The 16,550-nt window shown below is 37.1% G+C and overlaps 1 protein-coding gene across 1 annotated transcript; it reads right to left on the reverse strand.

The window, feature by feature from the left end:
* Positions 1–6,301: 6,301 nt before the first annotated feature.
* On the reverse strand, positions 6,302–16,115 carry LOC111593012 (frequenin-1). Its single transcript, XM_023305547.2, has 7 exons — positions 15,771–16,115; positions 9,093–9,117; positions 8,964–9,012; positions 8,345–8,434; positions 6,992–7,070; positions 6,794–6,882; positions 6,302–6,644 (listed from the first exon to the last, which is right to left on the reverse strand). Exons 1-7 carry the CDS (start codon positions 15,832–15,834, stop codon positions 6,477–6,479), a joined length of 564 nt encoding a protein of 187 aa, XP_023161315.1. The 5' UTR covers positions 15,835–16,115; the 3' UTR covers positions 6,302–6,476.
* Between the last annotated feature and the right edge of the window lie 435 nt (positions 16,116–16,550).

Below are 16,550 nucleotides of genomic sequence, written 5' to 3' on the forward strand. Positions count from 1 at the left end.
AAAAACCAAAGTAGACACCAAAGCTATTTTCATTTTTATTTGGCAGCCTTTTCATTATAAATAGTTGGGCTGCCTAGCTAAACAGAAACAGACAGAGACAGAGGCAGCTAAGTAAGTATCTGTCAGGTACTCGCTCGCTCACTCTCTCTTCCTACCTCCTTCCCTCTCTTTCTATTTATTAATTATGCACGTGATCAACTGACGTTCCAATTGCATTATTATTTCATATTCACTTTGGCGTAGCCGCAAGTGTAAGCACAAGGGTAATTAAGCCGCCCACACTCAGGCGAACCGCATATAAATGTCAACGCACACACACACGCATGCGTATTGCGGGCTGCCCAATCAGTCTGAAAATATGCAATAACCCAAAGCATAATCAAATCAACTTCAACAAAACCGCAAACAGAAACGAACCGAACCGAGGCCTGAGCTGTTTAAGTGACCGACCGCAGAGAGCTCTGAGTGTGCCAAATGAACTGAATGATGTGCCGAAGCTCAACTTAACCACAAATGACACACGACTCCACCGTCAACTCAGCCGCTTCCTCTTGCTGCTCCTCCTCTTGCTGCTCCTTCTTTTGACGCACATTAAAACCCGCAAAATTCTAGATTTTAATGAGCTTATCGCCCCTCACGACCGTACGACTTTGCCCCATTTTACGATTTACTCAATATGACTCACAAATGTTTATGTTTAACAAACTAACGATGACGCCAAATAGTTTAAGTTATTACACAAAAAAGAGTTTACACATAGCTAAATAATTCATGTATATATATCTGAGCATTTCAAAACGAGGCAAAAGTATAAATACAATAATTGTGCACGGCAAGAAAATTCGCAGTGGGTGAAATGGAGCAAGATCAAAGTTGCTGTTCAATTGGCATTGAAAATGTGTAGCTATTTAAAACATCTTAAAAAGTTGTAGTAGGGCGTGTCCGACTAGGAGATATATAGAAAATACGAAATATATAAACTCTATCTACACATGAGCGTGTAGAATGCAGTCGCTTTAGACTTGGTTGAAATTGCCTTTCAGATAATTCACAAAGTTCGGATGTCTAATTAAAACAGCTAAGAATTTTTTTGTAGGGAGTGACCGACTAGAAGATATCCAATATACAAAATATACTAACTCTGTCTACAAATTAAAGCGACCCACACAGTAAGGCTGTGCTACATAGTGATTTAGAGGAATATAGATTAAACATCTCAACTCTCTAGCGAGATCAACAGACAGACGAAAAACTTCAGCTCGTCGTCCTCAGCAAGACTTCTGCTGAATTTTAGGTAACCAACTTCAGTTGCAGCTAGGGAAGACTTGGCGTCATATGCACAAGGTTTATTTGATCTAGGGCAATCTGGAGTTTTGCAACTGTTTTTAATTGTGGGGCTCAGTGACTTGAGCTGGCGATCGCAATAAAGACAAATCAAAGAACAATTAACTAATATTGCGTATACGCCTGGTGAGCACTTATATTTTATTGGACATAACGGACGCGCGAGAGCGGTTGGCCAAGGCATGTTTCTGCCTTTGTGTCTCGTGGCCATAAAAACAATTGTGATTTGCCAGCAACGGCAGCGGCAGAGGCACACCAGCCGACTGTAAGTGTTGCCCCCAAGCAGCTGTTCAGTTCGCAACGGCATTTTGTGGCAAGTGGCCGTCCGTCGAGGAGGGGTTGTCTGCCCGTCTGTCCCTCTGTCTGTGTGCGTGTGTGTGAGCGTGTATTACATTAGTTGGACTTACCTTTCATGCATGTTTATGGGTAGTTAGGGCCACTTAAGTTAATTGTCAGAAAGTAGTCGACACCAGGTTTGGCATATCATTTTAAAATGTTTATTTGAAGTATAAGTAATATTTCTGACAGTAACAAGATAAATTTTCTCTTTCGTTTTGCGTTTTGCTTTTTGTTTTATTTTTTTTTTTATTTTTTATTTTTTGTTTTGCTTCTTCTTCATTTTGCTGTTTGTTACGGAAAAAAAGTGTTGGTAAAAGAATTTAGCATTTTGCTTATACGTTTTAGTATGTATAAAGTGTGTGTATACACAAATAACAGTAAATAGTTATATATATATATATATATATAAAACAGAAGAAGTATCAGAAGAAGAAGAGAAAACAACAACAAGTGAAAAAAGAGAAACAAAATTGAAATTGCTTTAAAGTTTTTCATTTTCATTTCGTCTTTTTTTTTGCTTTTTTTCATTTTTGTTTTTCTTTTGCAATATTTTATTTAATTAAATCTCTAGTTTTGTTTTGTTTTCTTAACGTTTCTTAGCAAATAAATCAGATTCGATTTTTTTGTTTTGCATTTTGTTTTGCTGAAGAGTATCACTAAAAAAATGTGTGTTACATGTGTGTGTGTGGGTTTTTATATTTATTATTTTTAAATTGTTTATGTTTAATGTAAATGTTGACATTTATTACAATATTTGATTCTTCATGCCAATTGTCATGTCAATATTTGTTACTTTTAAGAACTCGCATCTATGTAAGTATATACTTGTATATATTTTCATACATATATATATTATATATATATATATATATATATATATATATATATATATATATATATATATAAATATATTGATTTGTAAAATATTGCTTGTGAAACGTTTAACTTGACATTCGTGTATTCGTGTTGCCAATGCCGGCTGAAAGCAGACGCCGCGCATTGCACAAAAAAAAATCAAATATTTTTTATCATATTTTTTTCATCATATTTCTTCTTCATTTTTTATGAGTATTTTTTTTATTTTTTTTTTTTTACTCATTTTCTGTTTTACAATTGACTTGAATGCCTTTGCTGTGGGCCAAAAAAAAACTTACTTACTTTTTACCTAAGACCCGTCAATATTTTTGGTGTTAACAAACTTACATCGTATCTGTCGGGCCTGGGCCTCAGTGCAACTGAAGGTATTTTTCTTTTAATTTATTTCTTAAGTGATATTTACAGCTCGTTTTTGGTTTTCATGCGTCTTTGGGCTACGAAACAAGCAGAGAAACTTAGGCCAAAGAAAATCCAAAGAAAATTGTAAATGTATTTGCTTTTCTTTTAGTATGTATATATATATATTTGTTTTGTTTTTCAATTTATTGTTTTCTTTTTTCTGCTCAATTTTCGTTACGTTTAACTACTAAACTACAGACACATTTGTTTTGTCAGCTATATCACTTTCGAATTATTTAATTATTGATTAAGGTTCTCATTTGTAATGCATAATGTTGTTGTTGTTGGTGTGGTTGTTGCTGCTGTTGCTGTTGCTGTGGTGTTTTGTATTTATTTAAATGTTAGTATATTGTTAGTATATAGTATATAATTATTTCTGCATTTGCATTTCGGTTTGTCGAAGAATTTCAGTGAGGTTCTTAGAAGCGTTTGTTTTTGGTTTGACTTTCTTTGGTATTTATTATTAATTTTAGTTTGTAGTGCTCGCTACAATTAATATAATATATATATATTTTAGTGTGTCAGTATATAGATAGGTATATAGCTATATGCATATATATACATATATATATGTATGTATGGTTGTGTGTGTGTATATATGTATATCTATGCCATTTTATTATTTTTTTTTTTAATTTTTTTCAGTTTAGGCGACAGTTTTTTTTTTTGTTTTTTTTTTACGGTTTCAATTGTTTTTTGCTTGGCGTGCACTAAGTCGAAATGAAAAAAAAGAAACTGAGCAAATAATTGCAGAAATTAAATGAAGTAAACATTGCAAATTGCATAGAAAAAGTTTAGACGATTATTTATGCCGATAAGCATCTACGAATGTATAATATAAATATATATATATATATATAAATATATATATATATATAGTTGATGCTGGTGCCATATAAGAATTTCAATGTGATTGGACAAATTTGAAGTTAAGGCCACTCATTAAAGTAGACAAAGTAGCAAAATAAAATCAATAACAAGTTAAAAACTGATGCAGCTCGAGACACGCCGAGGCTCTCAATCACCTGTAGACGCGCCCAGCTGTGGCAGCTGCTGAGGATCCTGGCAGAAGGCCACACACAAAGAAGAGGGAAAGCAAGTGATGCTGCAGGCTGCTCTGCCACAGAAAGCGGACAGTCGGACAGACAAATATATCAACTAAACTGCCCAGCATATATAGTGGGCTACACCTTAGTTACCTCTACAAGTGTATAAAAATGATTGTGAGCCATATCCAAGTGATTGATTTGATATACGAATATATATACTTATATATATATATGATCATATATAGTTAATGTGTTGATGGATGCTGTGGGCATGAGCAACGTTTATAGATGTGATCAAAGTGTTCGGCATCAAATACTTAAGCGTATATGTATGTACTCCAATCTACAATACATAGGCATACATATATTATTTGTGTGTGTCTCTATATATATATATATATACATATACGTATATATATATATTGCGTATGGCATGATGGAGCGTCAATGTGATATATGTACGAGTATATAAAAAGTTATGGGTGTGCATGATTAGCCATAAGAAGTAGCAAATATGTATTCAAGTATATATATATATATAGATATATATAGTTGTATGTATATAGATATATATATAAGTAGTTTGTAATAAATTATTAACTGGGTTATTAAATCAATGCAATAATAAAGCTGAACCGCATATAGAATAGAAATTAAATCGCATGATGGATCTGTATATATATTTTTTTTGTTTTTTTTTTTTCTGTTCGTTTTTTGGGCTCTCAAACGGGGCTATTTGTACTACATAAAGATAGATAGATAGAGCAAGATATACAGAGAGAGAGAGAGCGAGAGAGAGACAGAGAGAGAGATAGAGATAGAGAGAGAGAGCTGGCTATTGTTGTACTTGTTGTATTTTCATGTTGTTGTTGTAGCTGTTGTTGTGGCTTGTTTCCTGTTGCAATTGTTGTTATTGTTGTTTTAAATTTACTTATTGCTTTTGTTTTTAGTTTTGTTTTTGGTGTTCATTGCTTTTAATATGTTAACTTTTCTTTATATTTGTTTATAATAAAAACTATATATTTGTATTTTATTTGTGGCGGCTATTGTCAAATTTACGTTAACTTAATTTGAATTGCGCATAAGAAATGCAATTTACTAAGAAATCATAATCGCAATCATAATCATAATTATAATCATAATAATCTACCCAATTTGTATGCGCTTATGTCTCTGTGTGTGTGTGTGTGTTTGGCTAATTGAAAATATATTACGTTCAGTTTTGCGCGGCTTTTGCACTTGTCATTGATTAATGCCTGGGTATTGTTGATTAATTAATTAATTGCCTTTGCTGTGTTGCTTCATCTTGTTAAATATAAACATATATATATATATATATATATATATATATATATATATATATATATATATATATATATTTATGTATATATATATATACAGATACACACATATATATATGTGTGTGTGTATATGAGTATATATATATTTATGTATATTGTATATATTGTATTAAGTTCAATCCATTTTCTGGTTTCTTCGCTTCTGTATATCAACAATGCTTACGTTTTAATGTTATATTAAATATTTTTCATCAATTTGTTTTTTTTTTTATAAATTTCTCGAAGGCTGCGCTCGTTATTTTTTGTAGTTTTTTTTAATTTTTTGTTTGCTTGCGTGATTGTTATTTTCATTTATATATATATAATAATTATACATATATATATATATATATATTTTTATTTTTTTTTTATTTTTATGCAATGATTTTTCGTTTTACTAATAATTTGTGTATGCTCAAAATATGATTTACGTTACGTTTTTTATTTTTGTAATTTATTTTATAGTTTTTATTGCTATGAACTGCGTTCTACTTACGCCACGATTTAGACTTTAGCCATATCTATATATATATATGTATATATAAACATGCATACATGTGTAAATACATATATATATATATATATATATATATATTTATATATATATATATATATATATATATATATATATATATATATATATATATATATATATATATATATATATATTTATATATATATATATATATTTATATATATATTTATATTTATATAGTTTTTAATTGAATTTCTCTATTCGTTTCTTTTATATATCAAAAAATTATTATCATTTCGAATGTTAATCGACGCGCGAAATCGAGCAAAAAAAAATATTTATTTCTCAAGTTTTTATGTTTTGTTAGAGCGACTCTGATCTTTGATTGCTTTAAAGTTTTGTTTTTGTTTATGTTTTTGTTTAACTATATATAGATATATATATAAATATATATATATATATATATTATATATGCTGTGTGGGAGTTTTTTAAGAGATTTGTAACCAAAAACCAGAAGCGCTTTCTCCACTTTGTCTCAGAAACTTTTGGCTGCATTTTGAAAGTTTTATTTGATGTTACAGTTGTAGTTGTTGCGCGTTTCTATAGATTTGCTTTAGTTCTTTATTTTCTTTTTCTGTTTGGGAATCTGTTGTTTAACCACCACCTAAACTTAACGCCTGAACTATACGTGGATCAGCTTTACTACCCTCACGAAATTCTTCTAATGTTAATTTGCCATCATGATTCTTATCCATTTGATCAAATATCTTATCCACTCGCTTCTGCGGCGTGTTCTCGTCCTCCGACTGCGGCTGCTGGCCCTATTGGGATAGATAATAATGCCATTGAAATTGCTCAGTTAGCAGCAACAGTAAATGCCAGTTGTCACTGGCTAATATCAGATATCTCTATGTATATATATATATATATGCATGGCTAAGTGTGTGTAGCAATTGTTGATTGTATTTACCACCATCTGATAGATTGCATCCACAATGTTGTACATCTCCTCGCGCGTTATGTAGCCATCGTTGTCGACGTCGTAGAGACGGAAGGCCCCTGCATGGTTGGGTTGATAAAGAGCAAATGGAATATGCCAATTGACGTTAATTGGTGGCGTCGGCCATTACATTGATTGGTCTCTCATTATGCGATGGCTCAAACTTACATTGCAATTTCTCGTCCAGGTTGCCCTTCGATGTGACGGACAGGGCGCGTATGAACTCTTCGAACTCGATTGACCCATCCTGCGGAGCACAAGCAAAACAACCGAAAAAAAGGAAGAAGAAGAAGAAGAAGAAGCGAAACAGAAGGAGAGAAAAAGCGACACCAGAGCAAATCAGTGCAGACCCCAGACAGCTAACAAGTTAAGGGCGCCAACGCCAACGGCAACGGCAACGACAGCGGCAACAGCAATGCCATTGCCCTAGCCACCATCTTAGCCAACGCCTTAGCCATCGCCACCGCCACCGCCACCATCACCGCCACCGCCACCATCACCGCCACCGCCACTGCCACCGCCACCACGTCTGCACCACAAGTCATAAATAAAATGAACGCTCCTTTATGAGTCCCCAGTGGGGTTTGGCCATAACCAAAACAGCGCATGAGATATTCGAGTTGAGTGCTACTTGGTTAGTAAATAACAACTGCGACTCTCTCTCCCTGTCTCTCTCTCTCTCCCTCCCTCTCTGTCTGTCTGTGTACCTATCTCTTTCAGTTCTAATCCAAGCTAACTGAACTCACATCTAAAGCACTTTGAATTCCATTTCCCAATAGATTCAGTTTATTTTGCATCAGCTTTATTGAGCTCTTTCAAAGCTTTTTTGCTTGCGTTTCCCAATTGATTTCTTATATGGTATATTACAATATCTGATCTACGTTTTGAGCACTCGCAACTATTCTGAAATCTCTTTTATACCAAGCTTTGATCACTTCGACTTTGCTCAAAACGATTTCTGCTCAAATTTTCTTTTCTTTTCCCAGCTATTTAGCTGTTAGCAGAACTTTGTAATATGAAATGGTTAGTCTATATAGATATAGTTATTATATATGTATATTTAGGATATAAAATGACCTGAAAGCTCTCGCACTTTGAAGGTATTCACAGACCAAGTTCAAATGCTGGTCGAGTGCCTAAAAAAGGAACTGCTCTAAGCTCCAAGCTTCTCAATAGATAATCTTTAATTAGTTCATGTTTTTTCTGGCAGCTAATTACAGGGTATACAGCCACGCATAGGCCCCAGCAATCGCGGCGCACTCTATTAAAGCATTTTGGCTAATTGGCCTAAATCGTCAACTTTTGCGCTCGAGTTGCGTACAAATTCATCATTGTCAAAGCGCCTGGCTGACTTTCATGATGGGGTTGGTGGGTTGCTTGGAGCAGGATTGAAGGTTGGTGGCTGGTGGTTGGCGGATGGCGGATGGCGGATGGCGGATGGTGGCTGATGGATATGGTGGGAGTATGGATGGCTGTGGAAACGAGCTACAAGGACATGAGCTGAATGGCCTTAATACTCACATTGTTCTCATCGAAGACACGAAACACAAGCGAAGCAAATTTACTGGGATCGCCTTGTGGGAAAAATTGTTTGTAGATTTTGATAAAACCCTAGCAGAAAGATGAGAAACAATTAGGATGTTGCGGGTGTGGCTTAATAACTCGCATGTGTGTGTGTGGGTGGTGGTATGATTCAAGTTGTGTTTTCCAATGAGGCGCGCATTAATAAATTTTAATATGAACAGCAGTCGACAGCAGCAACAGCACCAGCAACAGCAACAGCAACTGTTGCCGTCAACACATTGGAAATCGCCTGTCATTCATTTTGGCAACAGGATGTGCGGCGTGTTCTCCTTCGGCAAGGACGAATCCGTATATGCTGCAGTCAATGTGCTTGTTCTTAATGATGTTGTTCTTGTTGTTGTTGTTATTGTTGTTGTTGTTGTTGGTATTATTGTTATTATTACTGTTGCTGCTGCTGGATCGTTTCGTCTGCTGTTTCAAGAAATTAGTGTTCACATATTGAGAAGATTAACTTAATTAACAGCATGACTTGAATGAATTGAATCAGCTTAAACATGTGCGAGTGTGTGCAACTCTGAGTGTGTGTGTGTGTGTATGTGTGTGTGTGTGTGCTTACTTGCTCTGTGAGTAAACCATTCGGACAGTCTTTTAGAAATCCTTTGTGCCTGCATTGTTGCCAAATGTTTACAATTAGAATTCATCGTTTATTTATTTTTATCTCGCATTTGCAGCTCTGCACACTCACCATTGACGTATTTCTTTTTCAGTAACTGAAAAACAGAAACGAATAATAATATCTATTAAAGTGCATATGAACATTTCATAAAGCATTTTGCCAAACACAAAACAATAAAAAGGAAAACGAAAATGAAAATGAAAATGAAAACGAAAAAGCAAATTGCAAATATTCGCATATTAAATATATATATATATATATATGTATATATATATATATATATATATATATATATATTGTATAAATATAAATGTATCAAATAAATGAAAGAGTTCGCATAAAATAGAGGTATGATTCGCTGTACAGACTATAAAATACCCTTGACGTCTCAGACTTATATGATTCTAGCAGCCATCAAAATATCTCTCCTATAGGAGCTATGCAAACGATTATAAATATTTGTATAAGCGCATGATAAAAATAATCTATATCTTTGGCCAATTTCATATACATCAAATATATATGATACGATATATATACATATTATGATAGTTTTGTGTATATGTTGGCGTTGTCAATTTAATCAGCTTTCATTTTACTTTTATAGCTTTATCTCAGCGAATTATCTGCTCATCTCTATAGCTAGTCACCTTCGCTTTGTTCGCTGACAATCATATTGCCCCTGTATAAATAACCTCAATAGCCAGCTCGCTCTAACTCAGCAATATTCGGGATTATGTTCAGCAGCAGCTATCTTTCTTTCTCTCTCTTTTTCTCTTAGAGCGAGCATTAGAGGTGTAGCTAAGACACAAACCCACTCGAATAATATGCTTACAACTCTAGCCAGGCTCACAGCCTCAGACTAATACTACTGCAACCATAGGCGGCAGCTACAACAACACTAAGGAGAATTGAAAAACTTAGAGATGAGACTTCGATCTTAATCATCGTATTGATACAAATATCAGATATGCCTAGTTGTGTGTTACTAAACAAGCGCAAACAGGTGACTAACTAATTATAGATATATATATATATATATATATTCATTAAACTAAGTATAAATATATCCATTTAGTACTTTTTTCCATTTGGAGCACAGCTGTAAGACAGAACGAGAAGTTAAGCCTGGCTGTATGTGGCGATAGTAGCTATGCTCCCAGTCAAGCTGTTTTTTTTTTTCAGTTTATGTACCTAAAATAACTCCAGCACTAGCTGAATGAATATAATAACAGCATATTAATAGGTTACAGGAGCGGATTCCGCATGCAGCGAGATGTTGGCCAACTTCATTTTGATTATAATTAATCCCTAAACAAATAAGCAAACGGACCCTTGCCAGCCTTGCTTACATTTTCTGTTTGTTTTTTAAAGACTTTGGCACATAAACAATTTAGAGTAAGCCACATGTGATAGACATCGCTGGGTCCTTTCACCTATGGGCGATGGGCAGCGGGCGAATGTGCGATGGCCAAAGTGCCTATGCACGCTTTCGTACTTACATTTTTCTCATTGTCTTGCGGCCACGCCTAAAAAAGCAAACAAATTTTTCCTTCTATGCATAACAATTTTCTATATGCGGCTTGGGCTTTTTTTGTGCTTGGTTTTTATTTGTATTTTTTTTTTTTTTTTGTTTTCTTATTATTATTATTATGTTCGGCCGTGGCTGGCATTGGCATGGCCTAATGGCCGTTTACGAAACGTTTAAGCTACGGTCTCCCGATCCCGGGCCGGGCGCCAGCCACCGGCCTCCCACTGTGACCGTTATGGGCGTGTGAATGGCGCACATGTTACACCGAACCCGCCCACCAGCTTGGCAGAGTGAGCAGCTGCTGATGGTGTGGTGTGGTGTGGTGGCAAATGAGGGATCTTGCGGCAAGCAAAGTTTAAGACCAAAACATAAATTCACGCAAAATTACACACATTGGAATTGCTGTTAAGCGCCGAGCCAATGGCCACAGCCCAGCTCCCAGGGGACACCAGCTAGCAACAATACCAGGGCAGCATCCCAGAGTATTGACTGGCTGCCCGTAGTTGTCAGCTGTTGACTGGCGTCATTTTTCATGCGAACGTGGCTCATCTCTAATGCCATCTTTGAGCTCTCAGTCTGGCCTCTGATGATATATAGGCTGACCCGGCAAGAGCGTTACTCTTTTTGATAGCTGCAATTCAGCAGAAGTTTCACTTATCGCTATCATCTAGCAGTTAAAATACTCATTAAGTCTTGCCATTTGATCATCGTCTAAGAGAAATGCATCTTTGAGTCGAGCGTTATCACCAGGCTCTAGTGAGCAGGCAGAGCTGAGAAACTTGCAGAGGTGATTAAAAGATTTTATTAATGAAAAGTCAGCAGCCTTCGAGATGCTAAATATGACATTACAAATGAAAAGTTATCTCTAAGATGTTCCAGTTGTTCCAAACCTAAGTTTGTCTTTGTTTCCGTGCAAGCAAAGACCCCAAGTTTCAGCTCTACCTGCAGCTAGTAGATGAGGACTTCACCTGAAACTTAAGGTGCGGTCTGCTTAACCATTGAATTTTATGGAAAATCAATTTCAGTTAGATTCCTTTATCTTAGAAGCAGTCTCAGCTTCACATAAATTTGATTATCTGTCGCTGTGGCTGGCATTCCAATTGCAGATTTTTATGTTTGTCTTTTAATTAATTGTATCGTGTGTCAGCCAAGGCAGCTCAGCGCTGGTGTCCTGCCAACACCACAACAAAAGAGCGCACGGACGTCGTCAACTCAATAAAATCAACAATTGCCAAAGCTGATACTGAATTGATTGGTAATCGATAGAGCGACGCGAGCGGGTGGAGCGGAAGCGGGACGAGGGCGAGTAGCCACAAAGCCACCCGCAACTCGTTCACATTTTATCCCAGTGGCAAGCAGCGGGCTTTGTGTCCGCTTCTATTGCTTCTATTATTGACGTGTGGCATGTACAAATACAGTAGCGTTTACCAAAGCCATGTGTGGATTGTAAATAATGCGCATATTGCTCATACGACTTGTTGCCGCAGAGCACTGAGCGCTGAGCCACTCGCTGTCAGTCGATAACGTCGCACAGCTGTCACAGGCAAATGACTGCCATGCATTTCCATCAAGCTACGCTTTTCTTTAAAGAACCCTTTTCATTTGTGAAACGAAAATGGATTGGCCACGCCGCGCTGACGAACAAAATATGCCACAGCATCTGATATATATATTTATATATATATATATATATATAGTAAGGCATCTTCCTATTGCCAGATAAATGTGTGTTTACCTGTCATTGGCCAGGTGGCTCCTGCGGCTAACTATGCTGCAAATCTATTTATAGCTTGCTGTTCTATGATAATATATTTCAGCTTGACCTGACATAAACATGGCCTTAGCCAAGTTAGCATTTGCAATTGACAGTTTTGACATTGATAGACTTTGCTAGGCGAACTTGAAGGCGTTCCAGCTGCAGTCGGCTTTATCTATGCAATAGTCTCGCTTTTCGGCGGTCGTCCGACCGCCAAGCCCTTTCGATATTATTAAAGCTAAAGACTTGAAATTTGCAACAAGATCCAAAATGCTTAGTGGATATATCGACGCCCATTGTTGGAACTTGTGACGGGGTCTGTGACGGAGTCAGTGACGGAGTCTTTGACGGAGTCTGTGATGGAGTCTGTGACGCAGTCTTTGACGTATTCTGTGTGCCAAAACATAAACTCTGCCTGGTTCTTAACTGAATTTGTGTGCTTCACAATCCATAGCCACATTAGGCATTAGAAAATTTAGTTTTAGGATCTGAAGGATTTCTTATCAGATTGATATAAATGCAAGAGACTCGAGTCTAAGAAAACTTTATATAATTTTTTTTTTTAATTTTAAAATTTTAAATTCTAAAAATTATAATTTGAAATTTTTAAAATGGAACACTTTGAGCCATGAGAGCCAGATTAGCCTAGGCATTATACAATCTAGTTTTAGGCTCTGAAGGATTTCTTATCAGATAAATAGATCAGATGCAAGTCTAAGAATTTTTTTTTAATTTTAAAATTTTTAATTCTTAAAATTATAATTTGAAATTTGTAAAATTGAACACTTTGAGCCATGAGAGAGCTGAGAAAACTTCATATGAAACTGTGCAAAAATCTTTAATTCAAAATTTAAAATTGAATTCGAGGCAGCAAATTACAAAACTGTATAAAAAGTCATAAAAAAAGCTAGTTAAACAATGTTGGCAAATAAGTAAAAGACATTCTTTAAAGGCCTCAGCCATAGCTGATATATGTATATTGAAATTTTGAATTCTATTTACAATGATGAAACATTTTGTGGCATAATTGAAATAACTCGATTGTCTGACTGCCAGCGGCTGCAGTTTGCATTGTGCATTAGCATATGGCGAGCCCAAACAGCGGCATGTTGCACACTTGATGGGGCATTGAAAATTCCATGGCAATTGTCGCTGGCATTCAGATGGAACCGCGCCCCATGCAAGCTGCGAGATACGAGCTGCATTTCTGATTGCCATGTCACACACGCACGCACGCACACACCCAGAGCTGCTGCTGCACTCCTGGGAATGTATCATGTAGCAGCTGTACGGATGTATGGGTTACGGCTACGGCTACGGCAACGGCAACGGCTACGACTACATGAAATATTTGTGTAATCGCTGCCATCAATATGTGTGTTTACAGCGCGATTTTAATTGCATTTTGTCTGTGTGAGGACTTGCTACGTTTGCCTTTATTTCCAATCGATTCTCTCGCGTTTCTGCCGTTACACAATATTTGTTGTTTGTGTAGCGAAAACAGAACGGCCAGGTAAACACTTTAAGCCACGCGCAAGCCTGAGCGTATCTGATAAGCAAAGATGCGTGAAATAGCCAATGGAACAAGTGAAACCTGTGGCGCCAGTAGCAATTAAAGCTGGGCAAGGACACCTTCTGCACAGTTGATTCCCTGAGCCCAATCGAGATTAGAGCTTAAGCCAATTCGGCATGAATGTTGATTTACCTGTGCAATGTCAAACTAATGACCATGTTGCTTGACAAATTGCATGTCTGCGTCACACGCTCTCCCTCTCCCGTTCCCTCTCTCTCTCTCTGTCAATTTGTTTGCTGAACAATTTTAAAATCAATTAAACGTACTAATTCGTCAGCTTGTAGAACATGGCCTAAGGCGAACACCTGTGGACCGTGACAAACACACACACACACACGCACAATCCACATTTGGTAGCCCATTTATTTATAGTAGATTGTGGCCATAGATGGCCCAGCGCTGACCCCCTTGCGCCTGTCCAATTGTTATTGCTGCCCTCGTTGGCCGTGGCCCTGGCCCGAGTCTACCGTAATTTGTATCTATTTGATACAGAGACACAGTTTTGGGATTTGCACTTTATTGCTACGGTCATTTCGATTTTCGAAACCCATCCGAAACTAATCAAATTTCTAGCTATTTACTTATTCATTCGTGCGCCGGCCGCACAGTGGGTGAAAACCCACAGAAAATGCACATAAATATATATGTAAGTACGCACACAGAGACAGAGACAGAGACAGAGACAGAGACAGACTGAGAGAGCACGAAATATCTTTAATGTAATTCCCCAATTGATTGCCCCGCCCAGCAGCAGGAGCGTTGAGCCCGGCTAAGGTGCAACGGGGGCTACAAATTTAGCATATTGCTCATACGACCCGTTGTATCCGCTCATAAATTGAATTCCAGTTTATTTGTTTGGCGAATAAATAAATCGAATTCGTTGTGGCTGCTGCCATCAGGTGCAGACAGTCGCCCACCAGCACTTTACAGTTTCAAATGTCAGCTCAGCATCCCAAATACAAACACACACACACACACACACACACACACATATATATATATACATAAATATATCCCAAGAAATTTGATTAAATTTACAGTTAATTGCATTTGAGCCAACTAAGGATCTGAATCGTAATCATTCGTAGAGCCCATACTACCCGAAACAGAGTATCGGACAGCTTATTGAATTGCATAGCAAAGCGTAAAATGAATTTCAAGAAAATGTTCGCCGTGTGCTGGGGGAGGGTGGAGCTCAAGAGGCGCAAGACAAATTGCTTGGACCAGGACATTAAGAACTGGCAACTTGGCAGCAATCTGTCAACACTTTCGAGGGCGCCCGCCAGGTGCACCGAATGCCCTCCAGCTGCGTAATTATTTATATTCCCGCCTCACGCCGCCCACCTGCCGTCGCGTCCTTCGACCGCAAAAGGCAGCAGCGAAGCACGAAATGCGAAAATACTTTAAAAAGCAATTAGTCAACAAAGTTTGTAGGCCCCAACTGGCTGCCTGACTGGCAAACAGCACAAAAATAAAACATTCAAAGACAACGCAAAATAAATAAAAAAAATAAATAAAATACTTAACAACAAAATATGACCAGCAGAATCTAATTAAAGTAATCAGAAAATGGGGAAAGCAACGAAAGCAGCTCGACCTCAGTGATAAAGGCAGGCGCATGTATTCAAGCAGAGAGTTATTAGAGAGCAGAGAACAAATGTGCTCTGAAGACAGCCTAGATCAGTGAGAGAGCGAGAGAGAGAGAGAGCGAGTTGCAGCAACTCTGAGTGAGCAGGGATAGGGAGCGGGGCCTCAGCTGGAGCTAATCAAATATTAATGCTGCTCGACTCTCTAGCTCTCTTGGAAGTGCTCGTTGTGATGGTTGCAAGCGACAGTAAAAAAGTCAATCAAAATATTATCATATGTGACTGCTGCATATCTACTTACAGTATGTGTCAGTTGTTAAGCGATCGATGGTATCCTGTTTCAATTTCGAGCTCTTTTTTCCCATGTTGTCGTTGTTGTTTGTCCTTTTACCGCTGCTCTTTCCGGTGCCGGTTGTCGCTGTTGTTGCTCCTTAACTGCCGCTGTTACTGCTGACGCTTCACCTTTTGGCAGCACTTGACTACTATTGCTCTTTAGTGCCCAACTTTGAAGTTTCACAACTTGTTTCGACTTCTGCTTCTCTTCGTTTTTAACTTTTCCCAAAGTTTTTTAATATGCTCTATAATATTTCGCTAGATAAAAAAGTACACACAGACGCACACAGAGGCAACTATAACTGTAACAAGCATTACAACAGAATTGCACCATTTCACACAAACACTATTGATTTGACTTAAAATGATTTTGTTTTTCTTTTGCCTTCATTTGTTTTCCTTTTTCGTGCCAATTTGCGCTATATTAAACTTGGTCCACTTGCCAGGTGCGTTGTTCCGTGTGCCGATAGTCAGGTGTTTAGATTAGAAGATAAACCACGAATATTGATAAGCAGCAAACTGCGCGCTTTAGCTGCCCTCAATCCTCAACTGCACGTAGCTCATAGCCTATATATATATATATCTCATCGATTATGTGAAAATGGAATTTTAATAACGTTAGCTAAGCTTGGTTTTTGTATAAAGCAGGTCCAAGCGAACTAAGCTAACGAAACTTCCTGTTTCGTCTCATGTAACTCCCGTAAAGCCAACGTCTGGTGGGTAAGGGGACTTTAGCTTAACTGCTGAA

Source organism: Drosophila hydei, unplaced genomic scaffold (genome assembly GCF_003285905.1).
Source record: "Drosophila hydei strain 15085-1641.00,03,60 unplaced genomic scaffold, DhydRS2 tig00000426-arrow-arrow-pilon, whole genome shotgun sequence".
Lineage (NCBI taxonomy): Eukaryota > Metazoa > Arthropoda > Insecta > Diptera > Drosophilidae > Drosophila > Drosophila hydei.

What these genes read in the sequence shown, in the direction of transcription:
- LOC111593012 (XM_023305547.2), bottom strand. Translation starts at nt 15,834, where the DNA reads ATGGGAAAAAAGAGCTCGAAATTGAAACAGGATACCATCGATCGCTTA. An exon ending in ATGGTTTACTCACAGAGCAA is followed by an intron (nt 8,435 to 8,963) that starts GTAAGCACACAC and finishes TCTTTCTGCTAG; the next exon opens with GGTTTTATCAAAATCTACAA. An exon ending in GTGTCTTCGATGAGAACAAT is followed by an intron (nt 7,071 to 8,344) that starts GTGAGTATTAAG and finishes TGTGCTCCGCAG; the next exon opens with GATGGGTCAATCGAGTTCGA.